The 16,543-nt window shown below is 45.5% G+C and overlaps 1 protein-coding gene and 3 non-coding genes across 5 annotated transcripts; all 4 read right to left on the bottom strand.

Annotated features, from left to right (window-relative positions):
• Positions 1-137: 137 nt before the first annotated feature.
• On the bottom strand, positions 138-14,546 carry PABPC4 (poly(A) binding protein cytoplasmic 4). Of its 2 annotated transcripts, XM_013953353.2 has the most exons (15): positions 13,625-14,546; positions 7,571-7,764; positions 7,168-7,283; positions 6,537-6,676; positions 6,175-6,269; positions 5,424-5,561; positions 4,726-4,821; positions 3,931-4,203; positions 3,560-3,647; positions 3,271-3,390; positions 2,581-2,708; positions 1,829-1,922; positions 1,594-1,724; positions 1,408-1,507; positions 138-491 (listed from the first exon to the last, which is right to left on the bottom strand). In XM_013953353.2, exons 1-14 carry the CDS (start codon positions 13,815-13,817, stop codon positions 1,421-1,423), a joined length of 1,893 nt encoding a protein of 630 aa, XP_013808807.1. In that variant the 5' UTR covers positions 13,818-14,546; the 3' UTR covers positions 138-491; positions 1,408-1,420. The 2 variants fall into 2 exon arrangements, with proteins under 2 accessions (XP_013808807.1, XP_013808809.1); XM_013953355.2 differs by lacking the exon at positions 5,424-5,561.
• On the bottom strand, positions 3,005-3,137 carry LOC136994324 (small nucleolar RNA SNORA55). Its single transcript, XR_010886468.1, has one exon. It is a non-coding gene; the product is annotated as a small nucleolar RNA SNORA55 (small nucleolar RNA).
• Positions 4,308-4,438, bottom strand: LOC136994325 (small nucleolar RNA SNORA55). Its single transcript, XR_010886469.1, has one exon. It is a non-coding gene; the product is annotated as a small nucleolar RNA SNORA55 (small nucleolar RNA).
• On the bottom strand, positions 4,977-5,109 carry LOC136994326 (small nucleolar RNA SNORA55). Its single transcript, XR_010886470.1, has one exon. It is a non-coding gene; the product is annotated as a small nucleolar RNA SNORA55 (small nucleolar RNA).
• Positions 14,547-16,543: the final 1,997 nt, after the last annotated feature.

The following is a 16,543-nucleotide window of genomic DNA, read 5'->3' as shown; positions in this document are numbered from 1 at the left end:
TCCAAAGTTAACAAGCAGAATAACTCAATTCAATCACAATTTAACATATCAATCATGTGACAACTGCCTGCCAGTTCAATTTGATAAATTAATGTGATGTAGCTTTCTACATTCTAAAGAAAAGACAACAAATGCAGTGAAAGTTTTTACTCCTTTATTGATAAATGCTTTCCAGACTTTCCAACCTGGATTGTTCAGTTAAAACCAAAACCACAAAAAACTTTCAATCAGAAATCCTTGATGTCCTGCTTAGAAAAGACAAAGGGTAACTCTGTCCTGACCACAAAGGAGAAGCTTGCAAACTTAATTCTGGTTTTGGAAATCTAGAGCTTCATGGAGTTGGCTTTTTAAATAAGATTTTAAAGATTAATTTACAAAATGCAATATAACTATGTGATATGATGCATGGCATTGAGATCTGCAGGACAGTGAAGAATCTTCAAACATCTTGAGCTGATGTCTATGAAGGGGTTATTTGGCTTCTTTGCATCCTGTAAGAAAAGAGGAAGACAAGTTACCTGCATACAGCAGTTCACACCAGGCTAGTGAACTATCCAGCATTATAAACCATAAGGACTCCAGGGAATCTTGCAAGGAACAGAAGTTGTTTTCCAGTTGTGGATAGTATCCATTGCTGATAATTTGATAAGATCCTCAAATTCTTTAGCAGAAAAGCCAATCACTGGATCCACTCAAATTTACTAACGAAATACAGGAACCCTCATCATTCTTTACCATTTGGAGCTGTGACATCTTACAGTGACATCTGACCAGAACAACTTCACAAAAAGTGCTTGAGATGTTCATAGTAATTCCAGGCAAACCCACACGGAGGAATTTATCATCAAAAACAACAACAAAAAAGGCATTCAAAGAATCAAAAACCTTATTCAGAAGTCAAACGAGAGCCAGCAAACAGACAGAGCTTGCTTGGATAAACCTACGCAATGAAATGACATTCCTGACACCAGTACTTTAATATATACTGTAGGCAGATGATTGTCAGGATAAGGAATTGGTGTTAGCAGCCTACTTAGCCTTGAAGTCACTGGAACATCTTGTGCATCTTTTACTTTTTTTTAAATTTATTTCCTGGATTAGCACCTTCAGAAGCCTCAATATATTATCCTTCCTTGACATGTTAACTACTAGGAACACTTCAGGAACCCATGCAACATCTTTCTGATGCTTAAATATAAAGAAATCTTTGAAGTATATTTCTGCAGCTTCTAACATAATGATTCTCTATTGGAGAAAATGCATCGGTCTTTCAAAGGGTAGATTAAAAACAGACAGTGCTGCACCTGGACCTACACGCAGGCTTCAAGACAGGCTGCATTCACTAACAATAATGATTTACTCTGATTCTGGAAACTTATAACTGAAGCTGAGGACTGGGACACTTACCAGTCTTCCTGGTTTAAGAGGTAGCAGCAACCACGCCCACCTTCTGGGCAGCTTCTTTCTTGGCTTGATGAGCCTGCAACACTGCAACCGCCTCCTCCACCTTGGGTGGACAAGTTAAAGTGAGAGCTGTTCTCTTGACCAAGGTGTCCCAATCCCTGCCCCCTCTGAAGGAACAGGCCAATTTACCTTTGACCGAAGGGACTCTGGAGACTCTAGCATGTGCAGCAGCTCCGAGTTGTCAATCTCTAGCAGCATTCCTGTGATCTTCCCCGCAAGGCTGGGGTGCATAGCTTGAATCAGAGGGAACAAACGTTCTCCTAGAAAAAAAACAGTTCAGACAGGCTGGTTTCAATCAAGAAGTTGTCTGAAACCTGAGGGGATTTCCAAAGATGTGATCTGTAAAAACTGGAGTTTCACTTACCCAGCATCTGTTTCTGCTCCTGGGGAGGGGCAGCAGCCAGCATGGAGGCTGTTAGTGGTTCCTGTCCCTGCACATGTACCGCAGGCTGAGGTGCCTATAGAAGGGCAAACGTGAGGATTCAGAAATAAATGCTAGACTGATTGTTTCATATTTAAAGACAATAAGGTAGCCCCTCCTTCCTCTAAAACATGGCAATCTGTCAGGCTTACAGCAGTTTCAGAGAAGGGCAGAGAAGGTGCCCTTTGTTCACAAACATGCTTTAAGTCCTGCTCTCAAAAACTAGAATGTCACACAGGGTCACATAGCTTGTAAATATCCTAGATTATAAAAACTGGACCTTGCACTATAAGACAAATGTCATGATAGAAAGAGAAACACCCATGCCTGCTTTTTGTACAATGCAGCGGTGTACAGAGAGGCAAGTTGTGCCTTCAGTGATGCCCTAGTGAGAATTTGGCAAAGAGATGAGAGAGAATGAAAGCTAGCAAAAGTGTGAGAGCAAAGAGCCAAGAAGAATATCCTTCCAGCAAATCTGGATAAAAAGGTCTTAAAAGAATAAGACATATAAATCAACTAAGTTGCCCCTGGCAGAGGTATGTGAGGACAGCTGTCTTTTTTTGAATTCCAGTTTCTGATCCCTGTCTGGATTATAAAAAAGTAGCTTGGAGTTTCTGTAAAAACACTTCATCTGTGTGTAAAACCTGTTGGGCTGCAGTTAACTACACAGACCTCAGAGCTGAGCATTGTGTTACCTGCAAAGGCTGTACAGCTGGATGTGGGCTGCGGACACTTGAGGCATATTTATAAGGAGGAACCGCTCGGGGAGTGGGGGCAGCTACTGGCGGACGAGGAGCTAAATTCTGTGCTGCAGTGGCAACACCTGAAAAGGAAGAGTAGGACAGAATTACACACCCACAGCAATGTGCAGCAAGCAAATTGGGATGTCTGATATTAACTGTTGAACTTTAACTATGCACTGCACAGTCTAATACTGGTTTAGAAACTGGTCTCCAAAAGCCCACTGGATTCCTTAGAAAGGAGCTATCCTCACTAACACTAAGCCATGGATTCTATATCTGCCTTTAAGACATTTTCTACTTATTCCCTGGAATAAAGTGAATTTGGATGCTTTACTCTGAAAACACCCATAATCTACAGAGCTATTTTTTAAGTGGTAAGTGTTGCAGAGTTGTAGAGATGAGTTCCAGGTGAAAGGCAAGCAACCCATCTGGATTTCCACTGCTTTGCTGTAGCACCAACTGTCCCCAGACCTGCACTGCACAGCAAGGAATAGGAAAGATTCAGGTGCTGTCTCTGCCCCTTGCTCCAGGCAGCCTTCTGTTATCCACATCTGACAGCCACCTTCTGAAGTAAAAGTCAACTCTTAATAGCATCCTCCTCCCCCTTGAATGAGGGGAAAGGCCTGGGAGCAGACACCTTACCAACTCGCTGGGCAGCAGCGGGGAGGCCACGAGAGGCTGGAGCATTGCCGGCAGGGGCCAGATGGCGCAGTGCTGGCCGTGGTCCAGACTGGCGCATGGCATTCGGCATTCCCTGGAAGCCTAATGGAAGAAATGAGGGAAAATCCTCAAAACAGAACTGACTGGCAATCAGGACAGTCAGCTACAAGCAGCAGGTTGGGGCTGTGCATGGAAATAAAAGCATGCACTGTTGTTGGAAAGTACAGCCAAAAGGGCCAGATAACCAAAGCACTGCCTCTAGCATGCTCACCTTGAGGTCTTCCCCCTTGCTGCCAGCGTGGGTTAGGTCTCATCTGCGTCATTTGATTGGGTGCATAGTAAGTGGGTCTGCTCTGAGCCTGAAGAGAGATGAGACAAGCTCAGGGGGAACATCTAAGTGAATAGCAAACATTGTTTACAACATGTTTTGGCAGTTGTTTCCAGGACTCAACGCTCAATTCACCTAAGAGAGCAGGCAGCTTAGAAGCCACAGAATTAACTCCACTGACTCTGCACCTCTCATTAGGAGCTGCTTGCTTAGTTATAGGCACAAGAAAGGCTCAACAGGCTTACTGCAGTTGAACCAAAGGTCCAAGCCAGGTTAGAGCATCCATAAAACCACACTAACTCAGCTCGGCTTACCTGGGGCACAGCAGGCATGAAATATCCCCCAGCAGCAGGCTGAAACTGGTTAATGATTGTGTTGGCAGGCAAGGCTCTCATCCCAGCAATGCGTTGCATGTACTGATTAGTTAGATGGGCCTTTCGCTCTTCTTTCCTTTGTGCAAGCGCAACATACAATGGCTTCGAGCCCACAATTCGCCCGTTCATCTCTGTCACAGCTTTCGTAGCTTCCTCTGGAGAGGAGAAGCAGACGAAGCCAAACCCTTTGCTCCGTCCATCTTCCAGCATCACCTGCAGTAAATATCAATTGCTAGTGGAGCAGCACTACAAGAACTTAGCCTAGGAATCCATATTTTTCCACCCTAGAGAAGTGTCAGATTCTCCAGGTAGGACAGAACTGTCACAGAGGTGTAGAGACAGGTACTCAAGGAAAGACGACACCTGTCTGGATTTACTCTGCTTTTCTGTAAGCACCATGTGTCCCCAGGCCCACACTAAGCAGCAAGGAATGGGAAAGATCAGGTGCAACCTTTAAATGCATGTAGGAGAATGCAGTCAAGAGCCATCTCATGCTTATAGGAGTCACCTCAAACAAGCATGTTTTCCATTTCCTGCCTCCTCTTTCGGTGAGGCAATTAGAACAAGTTACTAGTAAAATCCTACCTCAACCTGCTGAAATCTGCATATTTGTTAGTCCAGATGATCTCAGAACTAGAATGACCAGGGGATGCAAGAACTGCCCTTGAATCCCATGTCAGATAACAGTCCCTTCTTCAGGCCTTAAAATCCAAATATCCCAAAAGCCCACAATACCTTGGCACTTGTTATTGACCCAAAAGGTGAGAACTCCTTCCTCAGTTTTTCATCATCTATAGTGTCATCTAGGTTTTTAATGTACAGGTTAACCCCCTAGAAGGGAAAGAACAGTACACAAGACATTCATATCAATAACGAGAAAACTTGAGCACATTGGCTATTAACACCCATCTCCCAAGCCTGTTAATTTGTTTAAAAACCTGTTAGTTTAGCATAACTTTTTTTGTACCCCCAAAACTCAAGGCAATAGATGTCGCAAAGGTGTAGAGACAAGTCCCACTGTGGTGAAAGGGATCTCGTCTGGATTTCCTCTGCCTTCCTGTTGCATCACATGTCCCCAGTCCAGCACTACACTGCAAGGAGTGGGAAAGATTCAGATGCAATCTCTAGTGCACTACAGTCTGCCATAAATTAGAGACAACAGCATAGGATTGTGGTGTCTCTTTCTATCCTTCCAGGTATCCCCATTTGAAGACAAAGGAAACTGCATCAGAGGTTCTCATGTGCTCCTAAACATCTTATCTCATCAAGACTATGCTCTGATGTCCCCTTTGCCCCCAAAATAACCACGGAGTTACCTTTAAATTTTAACTTGCAGGATGATAATCCCACAGGATAATGAATGGCTCCTTTGCCAATTCCTCTAAAGTCTGTCAGCACTGATACTTAAATTCAGAAAAGGAACAGACTGTTACCTGGTACCGGCTGATTCTCTCTTGTTTTAGCTGCTCAAACTTCCTTTTCAGTTCTGCCTGGCGCTCTACTTTCTTCTGTGCTCGGCCTACAAACACCATTTTCCCATTGATATCCTTTCCATTCATTTCCTCCACTGCCTGGGTGGAAGGTTCAAAGAGAAAATTGTCAACTGCTAAAAACAAGACAGTAGCTGATCCTGTTAAGAGCTTGACTGTCAAAAGCTCATATATCCCTGTCTGCTAACCAATAAGCCAAGGTTGCCATATGACCTTTGTGTTACTCCTGCATAATGCAGGCTAGTTAAAGACAAACTAAAGTTATCAGGAGAGATCATGCTGACAACCTCACCATAAGTGCTGGCCTAACAACAGCAATTTGTGAATTCCCCACCCCTTCTTGTAATTAGCGCCAAATTTTGACAAGCACACTGCTGGGAAAAGAGCATTTCTAAGCAGTCTTCTTACTCTAGATATCCTCCTTCCCCTGAAGCCCCCCACTGTAGTATTCTTTCAGCAATTAATGTTCTTGATTATCCTACTGTATTCTGCACGGATCTTGTAATCTGGAGAAATGCCAGCTTACACTTGAATGTCAAGCTAGTAAAGTGCAAAAGGTTTTTAGTCCCAAAACCTTGACGAGGTTAGGCCTCAGGTAGAGTTTTTCATTTCAGTATGAAGTAACAGGCTCCTGTGGTAATCCAGGTAAGTGTTTCTTCCCTAAGGATAACCAAGCCACATAAGTCAGTCATACCTTGTTGGCATCTTCATGCTTTTCAAAGCTCACAAAGCCAAAGCCTTTGGATTTTCCCGTGGGGTCTGTCATCACTTTAACACTCAGAGTCTTACCTGTTGCAAAGGGACAGGGTTAGTAAAACATCATACAAAACTATTTCAAGACTATTAAACTCCATATAATAGCCCTAGCCTTCTCTCTCATCTGCTTGTCAGACTCTTGCCTCCTGTCCAACACTTGGCACAACTACCCACATCTCAACTCTTCCTATTCTTCATCCTCAAAATGACCCAGGTAGAGCCATACAGATGGTAGCAGCACAGTCAAATTAACATGGGTTATGAAATTCACAGCTGCATTAAAAGTGTTTCTGTATTTACCATATTTGCTGAAGAGCTCCTTTAGTCTTTCATCATCCATGTCATCCCCAAAGTTCTTTATATAAACATTGGTGAATTCCTTTGCTTTGGCTCCCAACTCAGCCTCCCGCTCTTTACGAGATTTAAATCTCCCAACAAATCTGTAAAGGGGGAAAAAGGAAAATCACAGTAAGCAGGTTGTTTTCAAGAATGAAAAAAAGTACGCGTGATTTGCAGTGAGGCAAAAAAATGAGTGTGTAGTAGGAACTGGGAATGGGGAGAGGGAAGGGTGACAGGAAAAGAGAAGGACAAAAAGGCCACAGACCAATCAGAAAAATCACCTGACCTATGGCGAAGAGAAGCAGCCAAGGATGCCCACCCAGCTCTGCAGTGGAGAGAGTATTGGCCACAGAAACCCACCCCAGCCCACTAGCGGAAAGGTAGCAGATCAAGGCTTGGTTAGGGAAACCCAACAGCCCTGTAATGGAGAGATAGCAGGCCATGGCTTGGGCAGGGTCACTCACCAGCCCTGTAGTGGAGAGGTAGCAGGCCAAGGCTTGGGCCAGGAGAACCAGTGCCTTGTGTGTCCCTGTTAATACCGAGATGCATCACGGTTCATGCGATCGTTGCTGCTTCTGGCTGTGACACTCACACTTTGCGGTCGTTTAGCAGCATGCCGTTCATCTTCTCGATGGCTCTATCTGCAGCATCCTGGGTCTCAAAGTGCACAAATGCGTAGCCCTTAGAGCCATTCTCATCACACACCACCTGGACGTGTGGAAGGAAACAGAACTGTCAGCTCTCTGAACACATGCCTTTTCCTTCGCCATGCTCAGACACAATGCCAGCATGGGAGAATAAGTTACTGCCAAGGGTCAAAGAAAGACGCTATGTTTCAAACTGGCACACCCAGTCCTCAAAACTGACATAACTTCAGCGATCCTTGGCCTTTTGGTCACCTCTGCCTTTTTAGAGATTCCATCCCTCCCTTTGCGTTGAATGTATCTGATCATGTCACCAGTGTAATAGAATTGGACAAAGTAACCATATCTCACCTTGCAGGACAAAATATTCCCAAACGCTGAAAACGTGTCATAAAGTGCCTTGTTATCAATGGATTTGTCCAGGTTCTTAATGAAGACATTCCCAACCCCTGACTTCCTCAAGGAGGGGTCCCTCTGAGACCACATGATGCGAATTGGTTTTCCTTTGATCACATCAAAATTCATGGTATCTAGAGCACGCTCAGCTGCAAAGAGAAGTCAAGAAGAACAGATTGCTGTGGTTTGCTAAAGAATAAATGTTTTCATCATGGTGGCGCTAGTTTTCTCTGAATTATGCTCAGCTCATGGAGACAGCTGGGACAATAGAGCTACCGATTCCAATGACTAGTTTTTGTTTTGTTTTATTGTTTTTTCAGACTTGATGTTTCAAGGAAGGTCTTTGCAGCAAGGTCACTAGACACATTTAAATCAGTACACAATAGGTTTAAAAGACTAATTGATATGATAGTAACGTTTTAGCAATCAGAAATAAATGTCAAAATGCCTGGGTTTTATGAACTAGTTATATTCCTAATTATTATAAAAGTAAATTGCTGCACCCATCAGAAGGAAAGGAAGGGGAAAAAAAGGAAAGTAACAAAAATAACTGTTTGACCTGTTTGCTTTTCATGAAGTGCACATTTACCAGCATGCATTTCTAATAAGAGAAAAGGATCATCCCCTGTCAGTTCAGAGTCAGGGAAAACGTGCATGGCTACGTGGCTGGCTGGAAAGAAGATACGAGACAGCCCCTGCAATCCATGCGGCCAAAAAATGATTCCTAAGTAACTTAGCCTAAAGATAACAATGAGAGTGGACAACACCTTGGAAAAAGACCATACATCCTACCTGATAAATGGGGAAGTGTGTTTTATCCAAATTTTAAAACCCCAGCAATGCCATTCTAACCTACACCGAAACCCCCCTCCACGATTCTATTTCTGCTACCTACTGACATATTAAAAGGATCATTACGTACACACATTAGGATCCTGTTCATAAAATTCAGATGCTTGGGACACTTCTATGCCAGCAAACACTCCCAGCATGGAGGGAGCAGAGAAAGAAGAGACCATTAATTCCCAGCGTGAGGCAGGAAAGAGAGGAATAGACAAGCATTAAAAAAAAACACCAAGGAATATTAACAGGGCAGAACCAGTTTTCCAAATTTGTTTGACTCAGTTCTTCCAGTCCACCTTCGCCCAAAGACATTTGCCGATTAGATTTCAGGAGCAGCAAATTCAAGGGAAATGCCAGCTTGAATACCTTCTCCTAGTTGCAATGGCAAAGTATCACATGAAAGAGTAAGAATTCAGCATTTCACAGAACTATCTGTAGGAACTCAAATGGGATATCGCCTACAAAAGTCTCCTGTACTCCCCACTTCAAAATCAGGTAAAACTACTGCAGAGAAAAATATTTCTTAAAAATTTTCAGGTGCTTTGAAAATAGGGCTTTTTGTTGTTGTTTTTTAAATTGAAGTAGTGCTATCATCAGTCTCCCCACTGCTTCACACACCCTCAGCTGGGAAACAAGTTCTGCTGAACTCCATTCCTGAAGCAGTCAGGCTTGCAAAAGAAAACAAAAAATCATTTCAGGAAGAAAATTAGGCTTGCTAGGACTCTGCTGTTTAGTCAAAGGTGTTGAATTCAATTAACTGCCTTACTAAAATTATTCTTCAACTGCTATTCTGAATCAGCACAACTCTGCAGTTCTCTCAGCAGTCCCTTCCTAGTAGGCACTTCAGAAGGCAACTTAGTCCAGCTTGTCAAATTTGGCAATGTTTATTTATAGCAGGGAAAGGTCCTCCAGAAGCATGTGTTGGCAAGGACACAAACTAACTGTATATACCACTTGCAGCAGAAACAGGGCTCCTGTTGAAAGCTGACGAGCAGATGAAGCAGTGGCATGCAATCAGAGAGAATCCTGAAACTCTTTAGCAATTAAGATATACACTAATTATGAACTTATCCCCAACTCTTTCACGCTTTCTAGCATTATTACCTAGAGGCAGATACTACTGCGCTGCTGTTTCAATAACTTGCTAGTATTTCTTCATATTTTTATATGTCACTTGAAATTCACTCAAGCACTTCTTGTGAGCAGTGAAATAAGAAAGCCCTAGATAGATTTCCTAGTTTGAGGAAGCCTGCCATACCCACAGGCAGAAATGTGATCAAATCACACCAGTACCTGAGAAGAACTGTAGAGGATCAGCATGAGCGAGGTGAATGATTCAGACTAATGACATCCAACTCATTTCCTTAATCTGAGCAAGCACCTTCTCGTTTTCTTCTATTTAAGCCACAAAGCTTCAGCCATTTCAGTTCCTGTATCTATTTCTCTCCCACTGGTTCCTGTCATCCTTCCAGCAGACCCAACTGCAACTCATGTATAACATTGCACTCACACACTTAATCCCTTTCAGGCTTCCTTTTCATTCCTTTTCCACAGCCTTTTGGATAGTGAAAAACCTATGAACACTCCCTGCAGTTTGCCTTAGGCCTCCAAAAATTAGTCCCCCTTAGAGGCTCTCTGATGAAGGGCTAAAACACTACTGAAGTTAGCCACCCTAATCACCCTTCCCTTTTAACTTCACACCTGTATTTATGTTCTATTTTAAGGAAGATAACAGAAGAAAATTTTATTTATGTTCCTGTACACCTTTCTTTTTCAGAGACACTTATCTAATTCCAGCTCTGGTTTCCTTCTTGGCTTGGGGAATGTGCTGTTTTCTGTGCACTTCCAGAACAGCTTATCTTCATGGCCATATTAAAGTTTCTCTGTTTCATTATCTGAGCTGTCATGCTCATGACTGTCATGTTATGAAACCCAAGAATGCAATTAAATCACATGCGAAACATGAAAAAAGAAATTCAGCTTTTCTATAAAGTCTTCTCTTTCCCTTGCCTTACAGTCAAAAAAAATAAATATTAAAGACCATGGCTAAGCCTACACTAGCCAGAACTTTGAAGCATTTTCTTAATCTGCCTATCACAGTACGACAGATTCAGTGTTCAGCATTCACTAGTTATTATGCCAAAGAAGTGCAATTGAAGGCAGCAGAGCTCGCTTTCACAAAAAATAACCTCTCTGCAGCAGACTGCCAGTTAGACAACAGATGTCCATAAAGCAACCCCTTCCAGTGTCGAGCATCACTACGTTATCTAGCAAAAATATAAAGAAAAATGTAGGGTCTGAAACCATTTAGATACAGACATTCTGGAACTACAAAGCATGTTTAGGATATGACAGAAAACCTCCCGGTCACACATTGTCATACCTAACTGGAAAGAGCTCTGGCTGTTACTTCGTGTTGAAACGCCGAGCCGCTCTATGGCCACATGGTTTGGTTTCTCTGGTTGTAAGGACAGCATCCTATTTCCCCAAACAAAAAGGTTAAGATGTGGTTTTCCTCAGATTTACGAAGCATTTACATCTTTCCATTAAGGTGCCAGGGAAACGCAAACTATTATACATTAATGCCTTGAATACTTGTTACCATTTCAAACATACTAACAACGTGTCTACAAGAACTCCCTGAAAGTTTTTTGAGCGCAAAGTTTCCTAACTGCAGATTATTTCACATGCAATTTTGTAGTATCTTAGCAACAACCAGTAAACCAAAACTGGACCCTACAAGGGACAGTGCTAGAAAACACTCCATCTTTTCACAGACTTTTTGTAAAATGGACTCCAAGTGCATTTCTGATTATGCATTCCTGGAAGAAAATACAGATCCTTCCTTCCCTCGGAATGTCCTCATGCAGACAGTACTGCCACCGTAGAAACAAAAATTAAATTTTTGCACTTGACAAAAAAATTCAGTCCTCCAATCCAAGTCTTGGTTTCAGAGAGACAACAAGAAGTCACCAGTGGGAACACCTTTCCAAAATGATCGGTTTACACTCTGTTGCTTTATGTTTAGTACAGCAGCTGTCCTTTACTTGCGCAGCAAAATAGCACATGCTGCAGTTTGCCACGCAGAAGAAATAAGCAGCTTTTCAAGAGCGATCTCTTCATGAAGGCAGGAGAGTCTGACAATTTCTCCTTCCCAATATTAACTTTATGGTTAGGTTTAAGTTTCTTCTAGGTCTTAGAGGGCCAAATGACAAGAGGCCAGTTACTTTGTCAAAGTATCATTGAAAGTACTGAGACTTTATGTCTGCTGCCTCACCAGGAGTCAAGAATGAAGCAAACCCCTCCCTGTAAACACCTATTTATTACCATGAAAGGTTACATGGAAATATATTGGAAGGCCACCTGTCTTAGCATTCGTATGAGGAGCAGAACTTTTTTCTATTAAAGCAAGAATATATAACTAACCGCTCTTCCCCTTTAATGTCATACCTACACTTACATGATACAGATCTTCTCTTACATAGTCTTCTCTACTTTAAGGAAGACAACAGAAAAAGTTTATCTATATTCTTCTGCACCTTCCCCCCGCACCCCCAAAGACATTCATCTAATTTCAGCTCTGGGGTCCTTCTTGGCTTTATTTCTGTTGCTTGTTTTTACTTCTCTGATCCTGAAAAAGAGAAATTGTAGCCTAGACAGGCTGCAAAGGCAGGTAAGGCTGGATAACTGTAGCCTTGCTTATACAGTACATGAACATAGCAAGGTGGTATCAAAAGAGGGGGTCAGAGCAGACAGGTCCATCACAGCAGATGACCCCTATGTACAGCCTCTCAGGTTCATTCCTTCTTGCTGAGAAGGTTTAAAACCATGCAAAAACAAGGCTTAGCCCACATAAAAAGCACTTCTGAGAGTTCCATGAATGAGAGATTATGCACTGGGGTGAAAGCCAGCTTTTTATCCGCCTGTCAAGGGAAGGATCAGAAGTACTCTATCAGATCAATCGGCATCCTAAGGAAAGATGTGGAGTTGGTATTCTGACCTGGGAAAGAGGATGGAAGCTAGGGCAGCACAGGGCCACAACCAGACTACGTAAGATCATATAGCGTACTCCAAGCAAGAGCTCAGTCCCATAAGCCCTACTAGTTTGCAGGAATGCAGTTCTGTAATAATGTTTCTATTTTCTACATTAGAAAGACTTTGATCCAAAGTCAATATATTCTTCTATGTAACAAACAGACCATGACCTGTAGCCTGAAAAATTGTAAAGCAGGATGATCTACTAGAGGCTATAGGAGAGTTTACTTGCAGCTGAAGTCTGTGGTGTTGTGAAGCGATTCTGGATTAAAGGAAAAAATTCACTTTTGTTTACCTCTGTAGATGTCTATCATGTAAAGATGCTGCTAAGTTATAGCACAGAGCAACAAACTTGACCCAGTCAACAAGCGAAGGCTGTGAAATCTAGGGCAGAAAATGCTGACCCACTTTTCCTCCAGAAAGGACATGTTCTAGAATGACCTCTTCTGTTTCCATCTTTCATAAGCTTCTGCTCTTCTGGAATACCTACTCAAACAGGAGTCAAACTAGAATATAAAAAGAGTCTGGGCAAAGCAAATCACCATGGATTTTGCATGTGAGACAACCTGGTTTCACATGCATTGAACATTTTGCCTTCTTTCCCATCATTATAAGAATATCACTTCACAAACTAGAAAACACACCAGGCTGCTTGCAGAAATACTGTGATCTGCAGTCAGTCACACCTCCCATCTTAAATTATAGTGGGTGAGTAGCCAGAGACACAGTTAATCAAACTGAGTATTTGACCAGGGCTGACTACTATGAAGCTTTCCTGCCAGGACTGGCTGCATGGAGACCCACATGGATAGGCTAAACCTACACAAGAACAAAGCAGAGTATGATGGAGATTATTCTCTTATTTGAAACAGAACAAACCCAAGTCTCCAATGTTTAATGTTAGTGAGAAAGAAAGAGTCCTATCTATCAGATATACTACTAAGATTCGCATTTGCAAAGTATTTTGGAGATATGAAGCAGTAAATGTTCTAGCTTTGCAACTAGAAGCAAGTGGTTACTTGCACCATAATTGCAAAGGTAATTGGTAGTACATTCAAACAACAAAGGGTGGGTTAGTGGGGGGAAAAAGGGAAAGAAAAAGCCATGGATGTAGTCATAGATATCACTTACCATCTGCTGGCTGCTGGAAGTTGACGTAGGCATAGCCTAGGGATCGACGGGTGATCATGTCCCTGCAGACCCGAATGGAGAGGACAGGCCCAGCGGGGCTGAACTTCTCATAGAGCATCGCCTCCGTGACATCAGGGTGCAGGTCACCCACATACAGCGACGCCATCGGGTAGCTGCTAGCCGCCGTATTCATCTTCCACCCGGCACGCGCTCCCGCCGCAAACTAAGTAGATTTTACTCTTGGGGGGGGGTGGGGGGTTTAAAACAGAGCTTTCAGTAAATACCTAAATGAGGGAAAAACTCAAAGCCCTGTTTAAAAAACCTCACTGAACGCAGGCCTGCGCAAGCAGGGGATCACACTGGAGGGGCTCGCAGTGGGGATGGACGGCAGCGATGCGGGGGGGCGGCTGCTCGGCCACACCGGGCCCCGGGACTGAAAGCAGCCGGGCAGAGGGGAGGCCTGGAAAGGGGCAAAAGCAAAGTTAGACTTCTCCCACGAGAGTGGGGCTCGGAAATAAAAAGGCCAAAATTCAAAGCCGTCTCCTGACGCCGGAGCTTTTCTCCCTTCAGCTCCGGGGCGAGACTGTCCTGGTAACCTTAAAAGCACTTCCCTTAATTTTTTTTTTCCCCCCTTAGCAGTATAATTTATCCCTGACTCTCCAGGCCCGAGGCCACTTTATGGGATTTTTCTGAGGTTTAAAAAAAAAAGAGAGGGGGGAGAAAATTAGTAAAAATAATCCTCTCTGTGATATATGCTAATACTAATCTGTCTTTTAAAAGGCAATTTCCTCCGTTAGATTTGCGGATATATTTACAGAGGAGTATAAAACAAGCCGGCTCTGCCCAGGGCAGCAAACAGCACCCGGCCGGAGGAGGCCGCCGCGCCGCGAGGGGCGGCCGGGCCGGGGCCGCGCTCGCCCGGCGCCCCCGCGCTCCCCGCGAGCCCTCCCGGCCCTCCCTGCCTCCGTGGCGGCGCCGGGATCCCGATCCCGGCCCCGAGGCGGCGGCGGCGCTGGGCCCGACACCGACTCACGCGCTGCGGCCCGGCGAGCGGAGAGGCGGCAGCGGGCGGCGGGCGCCCCTTTATAGCCGCGGCGGCGGCGGCGCGAGCGGGCCGCCGCACCGCGCAGAGGAGGCGGCGGGCGCGGCCGGGAGCGACCCCCGCCGCCCGCCGCGCCGCCGCCGCCCGCTGCAGCGACGCCAGCGGGGGGGAGGACCCGCCGCCCGCCCGGCCTGAGGCGAGGCGGGGAAGGGAAGGGAAGGGAAGGGAAGGGAAGGGAAGGGAAGGGAGGGCCGCCGCCGCCTTCCCCGCAGCCCGCCCCCGCCATCTCAGCCCCCGCCCCGCCATTTTGGGGCTGCCCCGCGCGGGCACTGGGGCGGCGACATGGCGGCCGCGGCCCCTCTCTCGCCCCCCGTGTTGTGTGGGGCCGGGACCTCCTGCCGTGGCCGCCCTTGCCCCCATCACCCTCATCCCGGCCTCTCTGCCTGCCCCTGGCCTCTGTTTTTCTCTGGAAAGCTCCCGGAGCTGGTACAAACACCGAATCGCCAGAGTGGCTCTGGTTCCTCCTTCCCTCACGTGAGATGCGCAAACAACACCCGCGCCGCCACGCTTCCCCTTCGTCAAGCCCTGTCCAGGCCCGAGCAAGCCCTCCCCTCTGAGGTGTTTCATTTTCTGCCAAAGACATTCCCCACCGCCCTCGAATCCCATCCCTCTACCCCAAGCCAACGATAAACCCAAGAAATAACAACGCCAACTTCATAGTTCTCCAACTCTAGGCCGCCGGCGCCGCGGCCGCCTTGGAGGGCAGCAGTGCGGTTTTGCACGCCGGCCCGCTTGCCCCCGAGTGAGGCCGGAGCCGCGTGGCCACCCGGGGACGGCGCGTCCGTGGGGTTTAGGGCCCTGTTCCGGGAGTAGCCGAAATCGGCCTCTGCGGGCAGCCGGCAGGGCCTTGGGAAAGGGGGTTTTGGGGCTGGTCCTTGAAACCCCGGCAGGCAGAGCGGAGAAATGGCCGGGGAGGAAAGGCAGCGTGGACTTCACCAGGAGAGAGAGTGATTTTTCTTGAATAATAATGTTTCTCGCTGGTCCAAGCTATGGTTTTTGAGGTGTCGCTGGCAGGGAGACCAGGAGTGGCTGTGGCTGGGGTTATTCCCATAGCAATCTGCCTCCTCCCCTTCAGAGCATAATTTTTCCGCAAATAAGTGCTAGCTCCTGAAGCGGCCTCCGGCGCGGCACCAGCTCCCATCGTGTGTCACCCCGGAGCAGGACCAAGGGTCATCGACATCTCCACACGGAAGCGAGTCGTCATTCTCTATTCGCAGTGTGAGGGCTGAGCAATGCTGGGCGAAGAAGAAAGCTGCGGGAACAAGAGAGGGATTCACTCCCCTTGGCCGTCCCACAGCTTCACGCTCACGAGATGCGATGCCAGAAAGACCCGTAATGATCTATTTCCAGCATCTTCAATGGAGCATGAGGACGCAGCAGCACGAGATTTGGTGATTCATTAATGACCTTCAGGCACCACAGACAGCCTGTTAAGGGGGACTAACATAGTTTACAGAGTCTGGTAGCTGATCTACTGTGACTTTGCAATTATGTGTTGCCTTTGTCGCCTTGAATTGTCTTTAAAAATGGTATACGGTTGTAAACCTATCCCTTCACTACAATGGAATAATTGACAGTAGCAGAATGAAAGGAAACAATAGCAAAACAATCATAATAATCCCTGTTTTACAATATTTTCAGTTCTGGTTATTTTCTAGAGACTCAACTCTTCCTCCTCCTCAGCTCATCATCTTCCTCCCAGCAGCGGCAGAGGGCTGATGCATGGTGTGGATGGTGGGAAAGCACTCGGTGCCTCTCTTTGCTGCAAAGCTCGGGTCCTCCACAGCACTGTGCTCGTGAGTCAGTAAAGCTGGAAA

This window comes from Apteryx mantelli, chromosome 27 (genome assembly GCF_036417845.1).
Source record: "Apteryx mantelli isolate bAptMan1 chromosome 27, bAptMan1.hap1, whole genome shotgun sequence".
Lineage (NCBI taxonomy): Eukaryota > Metazoa > Chordata > Aves > Apterygiformes > Apterygidae > Apteryx > Apteryx mantelli.
Note: the sequence above shows the minus strand (reverse complement) of the source record. Positions and strands in the feature narration are given on the sequence as shown.